Consider the following 18,142-nt stretch of genomic DNA (forward strand, 5'->3'; position numbering starts at 1 on the left):
GACTGCCGTTTTCACGTAGATGGACAGCACACCATCACTACAGCAAAGTAAAGAAAGACTTTCAGAGGTTACAAAAGTTGGTAGATTGTTATTTTATTTTTTTATTATTTCAGTAAAATCCCTGCTGTCATTTTTGTTTAAATTCTAGACAAGCCTTTTAAGTACATTTTCCAATGACAGCCACAGAGTTTTCGACACTCATCTCAATGCCAAGGTGAGGGGCTGTAAAGCCTGTACTATACATAAGTATTGCATTCCTCTCATTGACTGGACTATAGCTCATACACTACAGCGGCCTGTTGTAACAATCGCCTTGTGCAAATTTAAGTGACCAAATGATAAACTACAAAAAGATAATAATCTGCTTAAACATACATATGTAAATGCCATCATTCTCTTTTGTGTAATAATTATAATAATGTAAATAAATACTCTCTTACGCGGTCCAAATATCAGGGCAATTATTGGGAAAAAACGTTTGTTCCCAATAATTAGCCCCTGTAAAGGTGCCACCAAATCACCCAATGGACAAGCAAATCCTGGTTCATTGAGTGTTGATATGAACATCAAAGTAATTGTTTCTGGGCAGCAGATTGTCCTGTGCAAACAGCTATCTGCTGCCCAGAAACAATGAATCTGTATCGGGATAATAGTAATGATTGCTTGTTCCTATACAAAGGAGATGATTGCTGCAAGTAAATGCAGCTCTCACCTCCTCTGACAAGCAGGTAATTACACCACGCAACAACAAAAAAACGTTTTGTCTGCTACTGGGCAAAAACAATTTGTCCTATACTAAATCGAGTGTGCGGATTACAAATCCGAAGTCAGAATGGTTGTAACACGTCATGAAATTTTGCTATGCATAAGTGTGCCTAAATGAATTAAGCACTTGAATTAAGCATTGAATAATTTTGAACAGAACGATTTTTACTCCAACAATTACCTGATCTACACCCAGTGTATGAAAATGTAATGGAATAACAAAATTTCAAAAAGTCTCGTTTTTCAGTTTAAAAGTCTTACTTGAGCAAGGTCCAGTACTGTTAAAAGTGCTTCAGGCATCTGCTTTTGCGAACGGTCATATTTTCCCGTTGCAAAAACCAGCAGTAGTCCCCCATCATGTTGGGATTCCACCGGCCTTTCTCCATTGTAAAAAAATCTTTATGGAACTGCTCTCCATGTTTGTCACTCACGTGTCCCAAATTGGGTGGGAAAAAGTCAAGATGGGAATGTAAGAAATGCCCTTTCAATGACATTCGGCAGCCAAGTTGTTGCATGTAGGCACGTTGTCTACTAATTCAGCAAAGTTTGAAGCTCGTCTGTTCCAAGGAAGTTCTGCACTACTAGCACAAATGCATCCAAAGCTGCAAGACGCACTCGCTTTGTCAGATTATTGCGCTGATCATAAGTAGTGTATTTGCCACATGTGTAGCAGAAATTGTCTGGATCGTTAAAACATTTGAGTTTATCCATCTTAACCATTTCACATCCGGGCCATTTCACCCTTCCTGACAGCCTAATTTAGCAAATCTGACATGTGTCATGTTATGTGGTAATAACTTTGGGACGCTTTTACTTATCTAAGCCATTCTGAGAAAGTTTTCTCGTGACACATTGTACTTTATGACAGTGGTAAATTTGAGTCGATATATTTCACCTTTATTTATAAAATATTCAAAAATGTACCCAAAATTTTAAAAAATTAGCAATTTTCTAAATTTAAATTTCAAAATTAAAACAGAAAGTGATACCTCATAAAATATTTATTACTTAACATTCCCCATATGTCTACTTTATGTTGGCATCATTTTGGAAATGTCTTTTTATTTTTTTAGGACGTTAGAAGGCTTAGAATTGGAGGAGCAATTCTTAAAATTTTTAAGAAAATTTCCAAAAGCCACTTTTTAAGGACCAGTTCAGGTCTGAAGTCACTTTGTGGGGCTTACATAGTGGAAACCCCCCATAAATGACTCCATTGTAGAAACTACACCCCTCAAGTTACTCAAAACTGATTTTGCTAACTTTGTTTACCCTTTAGGTGTTCCACAAGAATTAAAGAAAAATGAAGATGACATTTCTAAATTTCACTTTTTTGACACATTTTCCATTTTAATCAATTTTTTTCTTTAACACATCGAGGGTTAACAATATGAGGGTTAACAGCCAAACAATACTCAATGTTTACCACCCTGCTTCTGCAGTTCAGGGTACTGTTACACTTGCGGCACAGTGATCTGGCAAACAGTTCAGTCGCCGGAACTGCCTGCCAGATCAGGCAATCTGTATGCAAACGGACAGCATTTGTAGACAGATCTGGATGCGGATCTATCTCACAAATGCATGCAAGAACGGATCCGTTTGTCCATTTGTCATATGGACAAACGGATCCATTTCAATTTTATTTTTACATTTTTAAAGGTCTGTGCATGCGCAGATCGGACGGACATATCTGATATTTTTATTGCCGGAGACGGCACTAATACATTTCATTGTAAATTAATGCCGGATCCGGCATTCCAGCAAGTATTACGTTTTTTTGGGCTGGATGCTGCAGTATTTTCTCCGTCCTAAAACGTCAAAAAGACTGTACTGAAGACATCCTGAACGGATTGCTCTCCATTCAGAATGCATGGGGACAAAACTGATCAGTTTTTTTTTCCGGTATAGAGCCCCTAGGACGGAACTCTATGCCGGAAAATAAAATCGCCAGTGTGAAAGTACCCTTACAGAAACACCCCACATGTGGTCGTAAACTGATGTAGCTCTATATAAAAAATTTGGTGAGGCAAGGTAAGAAAAAGAATTGCTGTTTTGGCACCGTTTTTATTTATTATTTTTTACAACATTCATCTGACAGGGTAGATCATGTGCTATTTTTGTAGACCAAGTAGTTACGGATGAAATGATATCAAATATGTCTACTTTCTGTGTTTGTTTCAGTTTTACATAATAAAGCATTTTTGAGAAAAAAATATTATTTTTGTGTCTCCATTTTCTGAATGCCATATTTATATATTTTTTTTTCTGCTGGTTGTCTGGTGCAGGGGCTCGTTTTTTGTAGGAAGAGTTGAAGTTTTTATTGGTACCATTTTTGGGTACATATGATTTTTTAGCACAGTTTTTATTTATTTATTTTTACAGCGTTCACCTGAGGGGTTAGGTCATGTGACATTTATAGAGCAGATCGTTACGAATGTGGCAATACCTAATATGTAAACTTTTTCTTATTTATTTAAGTTTTACACAATAATAGTATTTTTGAAACCCCAAAAATTATGTTTTAGTGTCTACATAGTCTGAGAGCCATAGCTTTTTTATTTTGTGACCGATTGTCTTAGTTAGGCTCTCATTTTTTGCAGGTTGAGCTGATGGTTTGATTGCTACTATTTTGGGGGCAAAATTTTTTTGATCGCTTGGTGTGATGTTAGGTTAGGTGACAATTTTTTTTTATGGTGTTCACCTGAGGGGTTAGGTCATGTGATATTTTTAAAAAGCTGGTTTTTACGGATGCGGCGATACCTAATATGTCTACTTTTTTTTATTTATTCCACTTTAACAAAATAATAGCAGTTTGGAAGAAAAAAACATATTTTTGTGTCTCCATTGTCTGAGAGTCATATTTTTTTTTATTTTTTGACCAATTGTCTTAGGTAAGGACTCATTTTTTGCGGTATGAGGTGACTGTTTCATTGTTACTATTTTGGGGGGCATACGCATTTTTTATTGCTTGGTGTTGCAATTTTTGTAATGCAAGGTGACCAAAAATGGCTTTTTGGCACTTTTTTTTTTACAGTGTTTATCTGAGGGGTTAGGTCATGTGATATTTTTATAGAGCTGGTTGTTACGGATACGGCGATACCTAATATGTATATTTTTTATTTTATTTTACTTTAACACAATAATAGCATTTTTGAAACAAAAAAATGAGGTTTTAATGTTTCCATGTTCTGAGAGCTATCTTTTTTTATTTTTTGACTGATCTTCTTATGTAGGGGCTAATTTTTTTTGGGATGAGGTAATGGTTTTATTGGTACTATTTTGTGGGACATACGCCTTTTTGATCACTTGGAGTTGCACTTTTTGTGATGTAAGGTGACAAAAATGGCTTTTTTTTTACGCAGTTTTTATAAAAAGATAATTATGGTGTTTATCGGATATGTGATATATTTATAGAGCCGGTCATTACGGATGTGGCAATACCAAATATGTCTATTTTATTTATTTATTTCTATTTTTTTTTTTTATGTATTACTTAATTGGGGAATTTTTTTTAAACCTTTATTTTTTTAAACACTTTATTGTCTTATTTTTTTTATTTTTTTTTATTTGACACTTTGCGTCCCCCATAAGGTCATACAAGACCTCTTGGGGACATTTACCTTGGCTTTTTTTCACCATTGATTTCTCCTGTAACTGGGCCTGACATAGTAGCCCCAGTTGCAGGGGAAATACAGCCCCCAGAGAGTCTGTACAGCAGAATACAGTGCTGTACAGCCTCAGTGCAGGGCTGATCGAGGTCCGTAGAAGACCACCGGGGCGGGACAGGAAGCTCATAGCGCTTCCTGATCTGTATATACAGCGCTCACTGCAGCGATTTAGAAGGCAGGTACACCTGGGAACTGTCCCTGCCTTCTCTCTGGGGTGGCCTTCTGTCACTGACAGTGGGCTCCCCGCTCAGCAGCTGAACAATTAGCGTGCAGCTGCCATCTCTGAATGGATGTTCCAGAACGTCCATTCAGAGATAAACATCCACCTATAGGACGTTTATATCCTATGGGCGTATGTGAAGTGGATAAGTTTCAAAACTGATAGCACTATAACAGAAACCTTTATCAAAATCTGTCCAACTTGCCTTATATACTTACTGCTGACATCAGTCTGAGTGCGTCCGAACAGGTCTGGAAATGTCCATTGGAATATCTCCAATAAAATGCACTAATATTATAACTGAATAGGCTTTGCATGTATAACTTAACCCTTTAAGGACCTCCACCGTACAAGTACGGCAGAAGTCCAGTCCCCAAATATGGCGCCAGCTCACACGTGCAGCGGGCGCTATAGCTGACGGGTTTCTGCTATTTTAAATAGCAGAGACCCGCGGTACATGTATGCAATCAGCCATAAGGCTGATCGCATACATTTTCCCTTTCAGATGCCGTGGTTAAATGTGACATCGGCATATGCGCAGCTCGGAAGCAGAAGTCGCGCACTTCTGCTCCTGTAACAGCGTTCCCCGGCTGAGATCGTGGAACCTGTTACATTGATCTAATAGGGTGAAGCCTCAAGCAGGCTTTGGTGCCTATTAGATGACTATACCAATACAGGCCAGCATTGTATTGGTATATTGCAAATGAAGTGTTAAATGGTGTCTATATAGACATCAATGAACACAATAGGCAATCTAATGATTGCCAGTTATTTTCACCCAAGGTGACTTAAAAAAGTAAAATAAAAAAATAAAAAAAGTGTTTGCAAAATTGGAAAATCCCAGGGTCCTTAAGGCGTTAAAATCTAGACGTGTCAGGCAAATTCTGAGTTCATATTTGGAATCAGCATGCTGATTTTAGTATAAATCACATGTTTTTCTCTCAGTAGCAAAATCATTGTCGCGTGGTGGTATCAGGAACGAACCACTCGTTCCTGACAACTAACTGCTGAGTTGGCCATTGAAAAGGGGCTTTAATTGTCCTGAGGCATGTTACTACTGTACTTTTACTACAAAAGCATAAAAAAACTTTCTACACTTATTAAGATTTCAGAAGTCATCTATTGCTATTCAATATACAAAAACTGGTTGGCGGAATGAAGAAGAAGATCTTATATGGGCCTACAGGATTCTCTTCAATGTGATTTTCTATTTCCGAAATGCTTTTTGAAAACTTTCTTAAAGACAGTGGCACTTTGTGGGCCATCACAATAAAACTATGGTGGCATTCTAGATACATTAGTTCAGTCATTAATTTAGACAAAAAAAAGTTAATGTTAATCTTTTTTACCTTTTCACACATGACTCAATCATATCACTCGCCATGAGCTTAAGGCGCTGCTCAAGGTGCTTCCCAAACTCTTCTTCAGGCCAGTGGAGATCTCTGATAAAGGTTTGTAGGGCATCAAGTTTCCAGAATAAATCTTCTGAGGTGGCTGATCCATTACTGGTGGGGCGACAAAAATTTTTTTTTTAGTCTGATAACCAACACGTGGCCTGATGTGGAGAACATTTTAATTGTCTCAAAGTTAGCACCAGCTCCATAATTAAAATATCCTTGGTCTCCAGCATCAGGGCTGAATTTTATATTCCTAAGCTAACTTTCTTCAGAACACAACAAATAAATTTAGACAAAACTGGATAGTTTGTATGGCATATCTCATCCTTAATTAATAATCACATGGATTTATGTAGTTATTGAAATTAAGGATACAAACTGGGGTAATACAAGCCTTGATTGTTGACAACCATACCATAGTCGTCAACAATCAGGGATCCATGCACTTTTGTAAGAAGACTGTTTAAAGGATTCAGACTAGTTATAGGGTCATGCTAACTGGTGGTGAGCGAGGACAATCATAGTTGTGAAGATACCCAACATCCAAGGTCAAAGAGTCTAAAAATCTCAAGGGCTAATGAGAAGGAGATGAGATATTTTTGATTTTTTTGGGGGGACATTGGATTCATTTGTACCTAGCTATTGTTTTTTCTTAATTTATTTTTTGATTGAATACTTTCCTCGCATACCACTACAGTTAACAGAGCAACTTATCAGATGTTATACACACCATGCAGTACCACTTGTACTGACATCCTCTATAGAAACAGTCTAAAGTAGGCGTTTCTAGTAGGACAGATGCCAGCTGCATTGAGTTAATGCCGCAGAGCAATACATAGCTAATGCACACGTAGCTATTGCAGGGTGAAAATAAAAAATATATAAAAATCATATTCCCAACATGCCAAATTTCTTGAGGTCCTGTTTTAACAAAAGTTATGGTTTAGGAATACATTGTATATTGTAATCAGAGAAGTATCTGATAAATGAAGAGAACAGAACTTTTATAGTGAAGATAATTCAGGAAAAAACAGGCTCATGAAAAGATATTCAACCAGGTACCTTGGCTCTATGATGATCAATATTATGCTCTGTAGGTGTATGCGGAGCGACATTCACATGTTGCGAGCAGTTTGCTTCCCAACGTATATTTTTGAATTCTAAATTGAGATTTGGAACATTATAGGTTTATGTTTTAAATAGTAGAGTACACACAAATAAAATAATTGGTGTCTATTTCTACAACATTTTGACACCCATCTGCCTTCAGAGTTATTTCAAATGTCTTCTCGTTTTTTTTTTTTTTTTTTCTCCCTTCTTTTATGTTTTGATAATGTCACAATTGAAATGTTTCCCACAACTAATTTGGATTTCATTGATTTAATAAAGCCATCATATGCTCAGTTACTGATTCATATCTTTTCCAAAAAGTGTTACAGATCATGCACAGAGGGTAAAAAAAGCTTCAGTTATCGCTGCCTATTCTACCTTTCTCTAATAAAAGAATCATAGCATGAACGGGACATTTATTTCTTTAGTAGAAGATCGATAGTAGAACATATTATGTCGACAGAGTGGCCGAAATTAGAGATGAGCGAATTTCATATTTTTAAATTCTTTCCCGCCTCGTTTGGTTGGTAAAAGCAGAATTGCGTTATGGATTCCGTTCCCACGGACCATAGCGCAATTCTAAAACGGAATGCCTTTATTCATTCCGTCATAAAAGAAGTCTATGGGCTGCAAAACAGATCCATCTGCTTTTACCACCAAACGAAGAGTGAAAGAATTTCGTAACATGAAATTCGCTTATCTCTAGCCGAGATAATGCTTAATTCATATTATTATGAAATGAATTAGCCGTAGGCAAAAATACCTTCTCGATATAATTTTTTAAAATATATTTTTATGTTGTTTTGAATTATTAATGAATATGTGCATGAGAACCCTGTAAGGCCTTATTCACAAAATCAGCCCTAGCAGGCATTATAGCTGGATTGATAGGGTTGATCCTGCTGACAGGTGCCCTTTAAGAACCATCCATCATTTCTGAATACAATATGGGAACAATAGATGATTTATTTCTAATGTTTTCAACAACAGTTTATTAGAAAATTCCTTATATTTTACAATTTTGAACATAGGTATTAACAAATATTGGGCAAAAGGTAAAGCTATTTTTTTTTTATTGTATGTATGTATGTATTAGGCTTGGGCTTCACAATGCTACATTACAGCAAAATGATATTGAATATGGTTACATTGCAACCTTAAGGCCCCTTTAACACGGGCGAGTATTTCGCGCGGATGCGATGCGTGAGTTGAACGCATTGCACCCGCACTGAATACCGACACATTCATTTCTATGGGGCTGTACACATGAGCGGGGATTTTCACGCATCACTTGTGCGTTGCGTGAAAATCGCAGCATGCTCTATATTCTGCGTTTTTCACGTAACCCAGGCCCCATAGAATTGAATGGGGTTGCGTGAAAATCGCAAGCATGCGCAAGCAAGTGCGGATGCAGTGCGATTTTCACGCACGGTTGCTAGGAGACGATCGGGATGGAGACCCGATTATTATTATTTTCCCTTATAACATGGTTATAAGGGAAAATAATAGCATTCTGAATACAGTAAAATAGCGCTGGAGGGGTTAAAAAAATAAATACAAAATTTAACTCACCTTAGTCCACTTGCGTAGCCGGCATCTCCTTGTGTCTTCATCTTAGCTGTGTAGAGGAACAGGACCTGTGGTGACATCACTCCGGTCATCACATGATCCATCACATGATCTTTTACCATGGTGATGGATCATGTGATGACTGTGACATCACCAAAAGGTCCTTGTTGCTACACAAAGCTAAGATGAAGACAGAAGGAGATGTCAGCTACGCGAGCAAGTGGATTAAGGTGAGTTAAATTTTCTTTTATTTTTTTTAACCCCTCCAGCGCCATTTTACTATGCATTCTGTATTCAGAATGCTATTATTTTCCCTTATAACCATGTTATAAGGGAAAATAATACAATCTACAGAATACCGATCCCAAGCCCGAACTTAGGCCCCTTTCACACGGCCGTTCGGCTTTTCTCACGCGAGTGCAAAACGCATGACAATGTTTTGCACTCGCGCGGAAAAATCACGGGTGTTCCCGCAACGCACCCGCACATGTTTCCGCAACGGCCGTGTGAAAGGGGCCTAAGTTTCTGCAACCGAGACATGCAAGTCATCAGATGTCCACGCCTAAGCTTTGCAGTCATGGCAACATATTAGAAGCAATATGACCACATTCACTTTGGCATGCTGCGATGTAGCATTCAAATCCTTACTATTTGGCCGTGTCACACACCACACTTAACTTTATAGAGGATGTGATGAGTGTAAAATATGCATATTAGGTATGTAAACATTTTTACAAAAATTCTAGCTGTCAGTTGAATATGTAAGTACATTATATATATTTATTAAACATACCTTGTATATGCTATTTAATAAATGCATTATATTTATGTGGAATTATTACCTTATAATAATACTATGCAAACATGAACATGAAGATGAACATTTAAAAAAAAAAAAAGCTAATAGAAATAATTAATCCACATTCATGCTGAGATTCCTGCACATATAAATGAGATCTAATGTGAAGTGAATACACACTCAGAATCATATATTGCAGCCATCCATGACGGTGCAGAAAAGCTAGGCATTTGTGGGAGGTTAACTGGTAGGGCTACAGGTACTTTAGGGAGATTCACATTTGGAAGATTCACATTGGGCAGATTACTTGTTAAACTCCTGTGGAAGAAACAGACAGAAAGAAAAAGATACCATAACATGACAATGCAGATGTAGCAGAAGCAAAAAACACTCAGAACAAAATCACAAAAACATAAAAAATGAACAAAATAATGTCCAAACAATACAAAGCGACTGGTTAAGAAAGAAGCGTGAGGATGGAAGATTTATCTGATTCGTGGAATTCAAAATGGCAATTATACAACAAATAACACGTACGGTCAAAATAGAAAGCTGCCAAAAAACACTGGCGTAAAATTTTCAAAGCGTCACAAAAAACAAGCTGCAAATTTATTACCAACTGTAATAAAGAAAATCACATGTCTACAATGGTGGTTTTAATGTGTCTAAGGGTTCATCTACATGACTGTATTACGGATCCGTGTTGTACGGATCTGTGATACAGCACCCATAGCCTGCTATGGTCAAATACTGTACCTTGCGTGCGTCAAATTTTCCAGGATATATTCTATATTTTTCTAGGGACCATATGGCTAAACACACATACAGGTTGTGTCTGGGACTGCAGCTCAGCTCCATTAAAGTGCACGCGGCTGGTCTGCAGTACCCCAAACCACCTGAGGACAGGTGTGGCGCTGCTTTTACTAAAAAGCAGACATGCTTTCCTTCTCTAAATTGGTACAAATGGGGGAACAGAATAAAAAAAATAAGCCACTTAGTTTGGCCAGCTATTGATATTACCTTTGTAACTTTCATACAATACTTTACTCTTAAAATGGGAACACAGTAAAATGGGAAACAGGTGGAAGAATGTCTCAAAACCTGTATGATACGTAAACGTGCAGATTTGGAGAGTCGCAAAGATTTCACAATACTGTCATACATTAAATATCATGCCCTCCTATATAGTCATAGCTAAGATTCCGTGCTTCGTGGAATTTTATCACACTGAACACATTAGTCCTATACACACAAGGTACATCTGACTGTACGTCTTCTGTATATCTGGTCTTAGCCATGACAGATTCAGATTCATGCAGTTTTTGGTGTTTACATTAAATATAACGCGTTCCCAATCGCCCGTATTGACAATGTCGTGTATTTCCCCCTCTGTGGCCACTAGTAGCTCAGGACTATGAAGTCTTGCACATGCGCCGTTACGGTAAGTGGCGGCGCATGCCAAACTGCATTAAAGAGAGAATCCGAAACTAGCAATCATTATACTGTAATGTAAACAAAACAAACACAGGATGAATCTGAATCTATCATCACTAAAACCACATGTAAACATTTTTGCCAGTAGATTTAGGCCTCATGCACACGACCGTATGTATTTTGCGGTCCGCAGAAATCTCATCCAAAAAAATAAAAAATACGGATGACGTCCATGTGCATTCCGTATTTTGCGGAACAAAACATCTGGCCCCTAATAGAACTGTACTATCCTTGTCCGTAATGCGGAAAATAATAGGACATGTTCTATTTTTTTTTGCAGAACGGAAATGGAATGCACACTTTTTTTTGCGGACCCATTGAAATGAATGGTTCCGTATACGATCCACAAAAAAAACTGAAAGAAAATACGTTCGTGTGCATGAGCCCTAAGAATGAGAAGGAGGAATATAAAAAAAAATTCCCATAAGATTCCTTTTGAGATTTTTGGAAACATTTTAACTAGTGCAAGCAGGAGAGCGAAACCCAAATAGGACTGATATAACATGGACTATATGAATACATCGGGGGAGGTTTTGCACTCAATTTGGATGTCAACTAGATAAATGCCTAGATAAATAGGTTTGATTCTCTCCGACGTTTTTCTTTGTTATCAATTATTTTTGGGGGCTCTTTCATGTGGTGCTTCAGTCTGAATAGAAAAAAAAAGTGCACTCATTAAGATTTACATAAGCTCATGAATAACGCCCATATGTCTCCTCATTGTTTTATGGTTTAAGACATGCTGAAATAAATATGTCTAAAGATGTCTAAAACACAACACAGTAAGAATTTGGCTTTACTTTCTGTTTCTTATTCACATTGTCCACTAAATCTCTAAGCAAAATAACTTTAATTATTATTTTTTCACTCTATTTGCCTATTGAAAGGATCATTTCAGTTGTGACTAGAATGTCCTAATTAATATATGGTTCCCAATGTAGTTCATTAAGGGTAATACATAATATTATTAGTATTAAAGCGATTATCAGCTATTGATATTGATATTTCCTAAACAGCTTCCAAAATTCTGCTTTGATTTCTTAATTGATCCTTTTGGGTTTAGAGCTACATTACTCTGATACACAACTCCAAATCCCCTGCAGGCACATGTTTTAATGTAAATTATGGCTGCCTTCAGCTGCCACTAGAGGGAGCTTAGGAGCTGACTGTTTCTACATTTAATTTAATCTTGAATCTTTATTCAGTATGCTCTTAAGCGCCCTCTAGTGGTGCTTGCAGATACTTAGAATTTTAATCATTTGCTTATGCGGGCACATTTGAGCTCTGTATTATTAGATAGGACCCCTGGTAGCTAATTAGCAAAAAATAAATAAATAAATAAATAAAAATCAGCATAAAATGTTACACATAAAATAACATGGTGTTAATGGTGGACATTCAATTTGAGGGAATGTATTACTAATATTTGATTTTAAAAAATATGAGCAGAAGTGCCTTAAGCAGACACCAGTAAGGCATTGATATTTCAGAATATTATATTTAACCATAGAGGCTAGGAGACAACAGTGTAAATGTACCTTTTGTCATAAAACAGACACTTTAACAACATCAATGTGCAACATAACAGCTTATAGAATGAAATGTAAAACAATACACATAACAGTCAAGAGATGCAGGTCCAAACTTTACCTAGAAGACATCAAATTTCATGAATTTCATACTTTTACCTGAAATCTGACTTTTAAGTTCTAAGCATCTATTGGGCTATGTAAATGAATTTGTATCAAGCAGATGAAATGTGGATGAGGTCCCATTGAGATACATATATCAGAATAACGGAAAATTACTTACACCATAGTCTTAGATATTACTATATTAAAATATATAGAGAACATGAGAAACATAATGGCTCTCTGCTTTGTTTTCCATTAACATAGAAAATGTAACAACGAATGCAGTTAGCAGACGCTGACGAGAATCAAGAACAATTATTCCCATTTGAGTAAGAACTTCCATCCATCTGCTACAAACTCCGATTGTATCAAAGGGTTCCTTACTTTACTGGCTCCCACGATTCACGCTCAAAGCCCCTGTGAATTGATTGTGCAATTGAGGACTCCATGAGGTCGACATATCTGACAACAAGTGGAGCAAACAGATCTTGGAGATGTTTGTGGAATTTTCCATTGCATAAGTTATCTAGAATTATAAGCATATCAGAATATTGTTAATTGGGAATTCTGTTTAATAAATCAGCATATTATACGGCCATTATTATAAGGGGTTGACCACTTTCTGGCTACTTGTGACCAATGTGTAGATAAGATGACTATATGACACTTACTTATGTAGCCTTTGTTCATACTCGGTGCCATTTGTTATATTTCATAAGTCATGCCTCCTTATTTTGTGCTGTCCACGTATAAGTCCAGTCCATAAAATGGTCCTTGATGGAGGGTCGTGACCAGACACATCTCACCTTCTCCATTCAAGCACACTGCACCTGCACTAAACTCCCTTCAGTAAAACTGGAGGTGGCAGGTAAAGTGTACCTTAATGGAGGAGACATCACATGGAGGTTAGTTGTCTGCTCACATGACCCTCCAACAGCAGCCTTTATGGACAGGACCTCTATGTGCACAGTACAAAAGACTTAGCAAACGAGGGGGCATATCTTATGAAATATAGAAAAAGGCACAAAATTTCAACAGAGACTATATCAGTAAGTGCCATATAATCATGTTACAAACACATTGGTTAATAGTAAGCAAAAAGTATTCAACCCCTTTAACTAAAGGTGTCATACAGCCATAATTTTTTTTTAAATTAAGACATAGACTTCCATAATATAAAAAAAAAGAATTGCTGCTCCTGGATCCCCTGTCCATCTCTGGCCTTCAGCAATGGTCAACAATGACATGTGACTGCTACAGCCAATCACTGGCTGTAGAGTGGAGTGTCAATGTCACACCTTTATGGCAAGTGATTGGCTACAGTGGTCACATGTCTTTGGAGCAAGGAGAACAGAGATCTTTGGGAGACTCGGAATGTAAACAACATCATATAGGTAAGGTGAGAATTATTTATTTTATTATTTTATAGCATTCTAAGTGTGTTTTTTAATTAAAGGGGTTGTCCGGGTTCAGAGCTGAACCCGGACATACCTCCATTTTCACCCCGGCAGCCCCCTGACATGAGCATCGAAGCAGTTCATGCTCCGATGCTCTCCTTTGCCCTGTGCTAAATCGTGCAGGCCAGAGGCATTTTCAGGAGTTCCGGTGACAAAACGGGCTCTCCATGGGGCTGCCAGGAAGCCCGGTGACGTCACCGCACTGATGGGCGGGCTTTAGCACTGCCCTAGCTAGTAAAACGGCTAGGGCAGCGCTAAAGCACGCCCATCAGATCCAGTGACATCACCGAACACACTGCCAGGCGGAAGCCTCCGCCCGGCAGTGTGTTATTGTAAACAAAAGAGGCCATGCCCTGCGCAATGTAGCTCCGAGAGATGCTCCGATGCTAACATCAGGGGGGCTGCCTGGGTGCAAATATGGGTATGTCCGGGTTTAGCTCTGAATCCGGACAACCCCTTTAAGTGACAGTTAAACCCCTTTAAATTGAATAGCACAAGGAGCAAAACTAAATTGACTGTAAGTTTATCACGGAAACTTTATATAGTAAAAAATTTTGGGGTTTCATGTTTCAGGTTTATCATTCTCTCTAGTCTGTGAGGAGACTAGAGAGAATGAGACAGTCTATAACCCATACACAGCTAACGTCTTGCCCACTCTAGCTAAAAAATGAAGTCAGAATGTTCCGCCAAGAGGTTCTGCCCCTTTGTTTTACGGATCAATGGGTCAAGACCTGGACCCGACCAGTGAAAACTACTGACTCTAAGTAGAGCAACCCTTTAAAGCCTAACAGATGTATTGATGCAGTATTATTTACTTTATCTACACAAGCTAAATGCTACTCCAAAGAGGAATTACCATGCAAAATATGCCTCTTCCAAAAAGATAGCCATTGTTTTCTAGTCCCCAACTAGAGCTTAAAGGAGGTCTGTCAGAAGGATTTAGGCCTTCAAACTGCCACCAATTGGTTATTCAGGACAGTGATAGCTTCACAATGACATTCTTGTATATTCTGAGAGATTTCATCCAACAGGAAAATAAGTTTAAATGCTGTATTCTAATACTTGCAAGGAGTCACCAGGGTCAAAGAAGAGTGACCATGGCTGGTCCTCCTCCTGGGTTGATTGGTGCCCCACAGCCATTATCACAAGCCATCTCCAGTGACATCCTGCATTGTGCAGATAAAGCCGAGGCCAGCATAATTGCTCATACACTGGATGCCGCTGAGGTGCCTTGTGATAATGTACCCAGCCTATGGGATATCAATCAAGCCAGTGGAAGAACCTGATGACGTTACTGTGTAAGAGACTGGCACCACCAGTATAACTTCTTACACACACTGGAATACAGGGTTTGAACTTATTTTCTAGCCTTGTGCCAAATCTCTCAGAATATATAAGGACATCATTGTTAAGCAGTCACCTAAATAAAAGGTTTGGGGGCCTAAATTCTGATAACACTTTGCCTTTAGGATGGTCAAACCTTATACAGGTTGGATGATTTGCAAAGATATTTCTCAAAATGTCATAAATAGTCATGTGTGCTCCATACAAGACTTTGTACTGTCTCACAGCTATAATATTGAAGGCCTTTAGCTTCCACAGTATTGGCAGAATAAATATACTCACCGGGAATCCTCTGTGCCTATAGGATACCAGCAGGCGGCGGTCACATGACTTGGACCACCTTCTCAGGCTATTCTGTGCAGGAGCTGAATACAGTACATGACGGTTTATGACATTTTGAGAAATGCAATTGAAAATTGGCCAACCCTCCTGGAACCAAAGCCTCCCAATGGTGACATTTAGCTTACCTCTGGTGGGACATCCTCTGTGATACCCAATGCACCACAGTGCTTCTCTGCTCTGTAACTAATTCCAATAGAATGTGGCTTCTGTAAAGACCCTGACTTATAAACATCTCGATGAAAACTGATAAATATACACAAGTTGTTGGATAGTCAAGACAACCATACAAACTTGATAAATGTTGGGCGATCCTGAGTCAGGGCCTGACAATATGTAACGTGTATACGTGCAGTCCAAGAATACCGGCCATGATAGATTTCAACATGTCCTTACCAGATAAGTCCAATTCAAAAAATTCCCAGCTGCCTTACTTGCTTGAATCTTATGTCTTTATTTATCAAAAAGTAGTCCTCTAACGGGACGTGTTTCGGCACATATATCCTTCCTCAGCCTTACCAGATAAGTGTCGCCAGAAGTCTTTGGTAGCAGCTCATACCCTTCTTCTTTTGGCTTTAAGTATGCTTGGGCCAAATTCTAGCTAATAGTTCTATGCATAGTGCATTATGCAATGTATAGATGCCTTATATGTTTATCCATGACCTTTACATCTGTGGATGAGTAGGGCGAAAACCCTGCACAGAAGGCTTTACTAGGCTCTAATTTGCATCATGCTCGCTCCAGGGCGCTACTGTTAATTTAACTAGTGGCGACAAGAATCATGATGCAAATGATACTTGGCTCCAATTACATTTGCATTTGTCATGCTGTAATTTTTTGTGCCCAATCCCCATCTTTATATGTAGAAGGTACTATGTGTAGGACAAACTGTACATGTAACTTGACAGTTCCTTCTTAAATCAGTAGACAAACTTATAGAAGGTCAAACTTTATGGCAACCATACATTAGCAAACCCAAACGCTCATCCAAATAGGTCTAGGTGACATTAGGTCAGGTGCATACAATGGGAAATGTTTTCATGCTGCTTTATGTTGAATCTCTGTTTTCGCTTGAAAAACAATTATATATACAGTATATGGATATATATATAATGTATACAGATACATATATACAAATATCGGTCTCACACAAATGGTTGCATGGATTGATGTTTTGCACTGGTCATTAAAAATACTCCATACAAAATCCAAACCTAATTATAAGCCTAAACAGATTAATAGCATGCCATATTATGGAGGCCTTCTCCTCCAAAACCATTGCTTCCAGGGGAGAATAGAGGACCTCATGAAAGCACTGGTGAAGGTGCTATAATTTGGACTCATAGTGATATACAGGGTCCATGATCTTAATGATTACAGTAGTTTTTCAGGCTCATGGCTGCACATGGCTTTATTAGATGCACCATATTGTATAAAGCCACAGCAGGATATGCCTAGAAGTGCATGTACAATACCTCCATATTGCTCTAATTTCATGTGGAGTGATATGGAGATTATCTATGATCCATATATGAATCTAACAGAAAAATGGCCAGCTCCATTGCATTGCAGCATACCCTCTTGTGGCCACCATACAACCTCTCACACGTTGGCATGAGGAGCCCCACCTTTGGGACGCTGTACAATCACTACAACAGGGGTCCAAAGCTCTCTTCTTCCTTACTGGACAAGCACAGTGAAGAGAAGCTTGAATGGGGCAGGGAGTGGGCATGCTCCCTGACGCTCCATTCAACTTCTGTAGGGATGACGAAAACAAATGAGCGCAATGTTTGGCTATTTTCAGGTTGCCTGTACAGTACCCCAGAGCATGGTGTACTTGCAAATGGCTGTTTAATGTTTTTCATGTTATGTAATGTAATATTATGCTTTGTATCCCTAGTAAGGTAACCTATGGAAGTGACAGCGTTAATCAACACTAGCACAGCCCCATATGAAGCTTGGGTCTAGAGAGCTCTAGCCTGGAGTTAGCTAGTGAAGGAAGAGTGAGGAAGCAACTCCATTTCCTCCATTCCTCAGAAGACTCGACTAAAGCTACAGAGACTCACCGATCTCTGCATGATCTACAGAAAGTAAGAAAGAGAGAAAGAAGCAAGAAGGTCCAGAAATCAGCATGGTTGAGCATTACAGTCAGGTATTCTGCTACCTAAGCTATTTAGACTTTACTGCAGTGAGGGGAAAAGTGTTACACCCTTCATTCTTGGACACAACTTGGCTAGTTGTATCTTAAATAAATCTGTACGCCTCAGTTTCAAACTATAGGCACAATTGCAAGAGTAATATTGCCACCCATATATTCTTCAGGAAAAGGCTTGGGAAAGAGAGAGAAAA

The 18,142-nt window shown here is 38.3% G+C and overlaps 1 protein-coding gene across 8 annotated transcripts in view; it reads right to left on the bottom strand.

Moving 5' to 3' along the window:
- CADPS (calcium dependent secretion activator) overlaps window positions 1-18,142 on the bottom strand; it is a 448,325-nt gene that overhangs the window by 81,080 nt on the left and 349,103 nt on the right. For 5 of the 8 annotated variants that reach the window (XM_044300700.1, XM_044300697.1, XM_044300699.1 and 2 more), the window contains 2 exons: window positions 13,038-13,179; window positions 6,000-6,155 (listed from right to left, as the gene is read on the bottom strand). In XM_044300700.1, coding sequence (XP_044156635.1) covers window positions 6,000-6,155; window positions 13,038-13,179 — 298 coding nt within the window. Of the gene's footprint in view, window positions 1-5,999; window positions 6,156-9,705; window positions 9,844-13,037; window positions 13,180-18,142 lie in introns of all 8 variants that reach the window. The other 3 variants (XM_044300692.1, XM_044300693.1, XM_044300694.1) reach the window with 2 other exon arrangements.

This window comes from Bufo gargarizans, chromosome 7 (genome assembly GCF_014858855.1).
Source record: "Bufo gargarizans isolate SCDJY-AF-19 chromosome 7, ASM1485885v1, whole genome shotgun sequence".
NCBI lineage: Eukaryota > Metazoa > Chordata > Amphibia > Anura > Bufonidae > Bufo > Bufo gargarizans.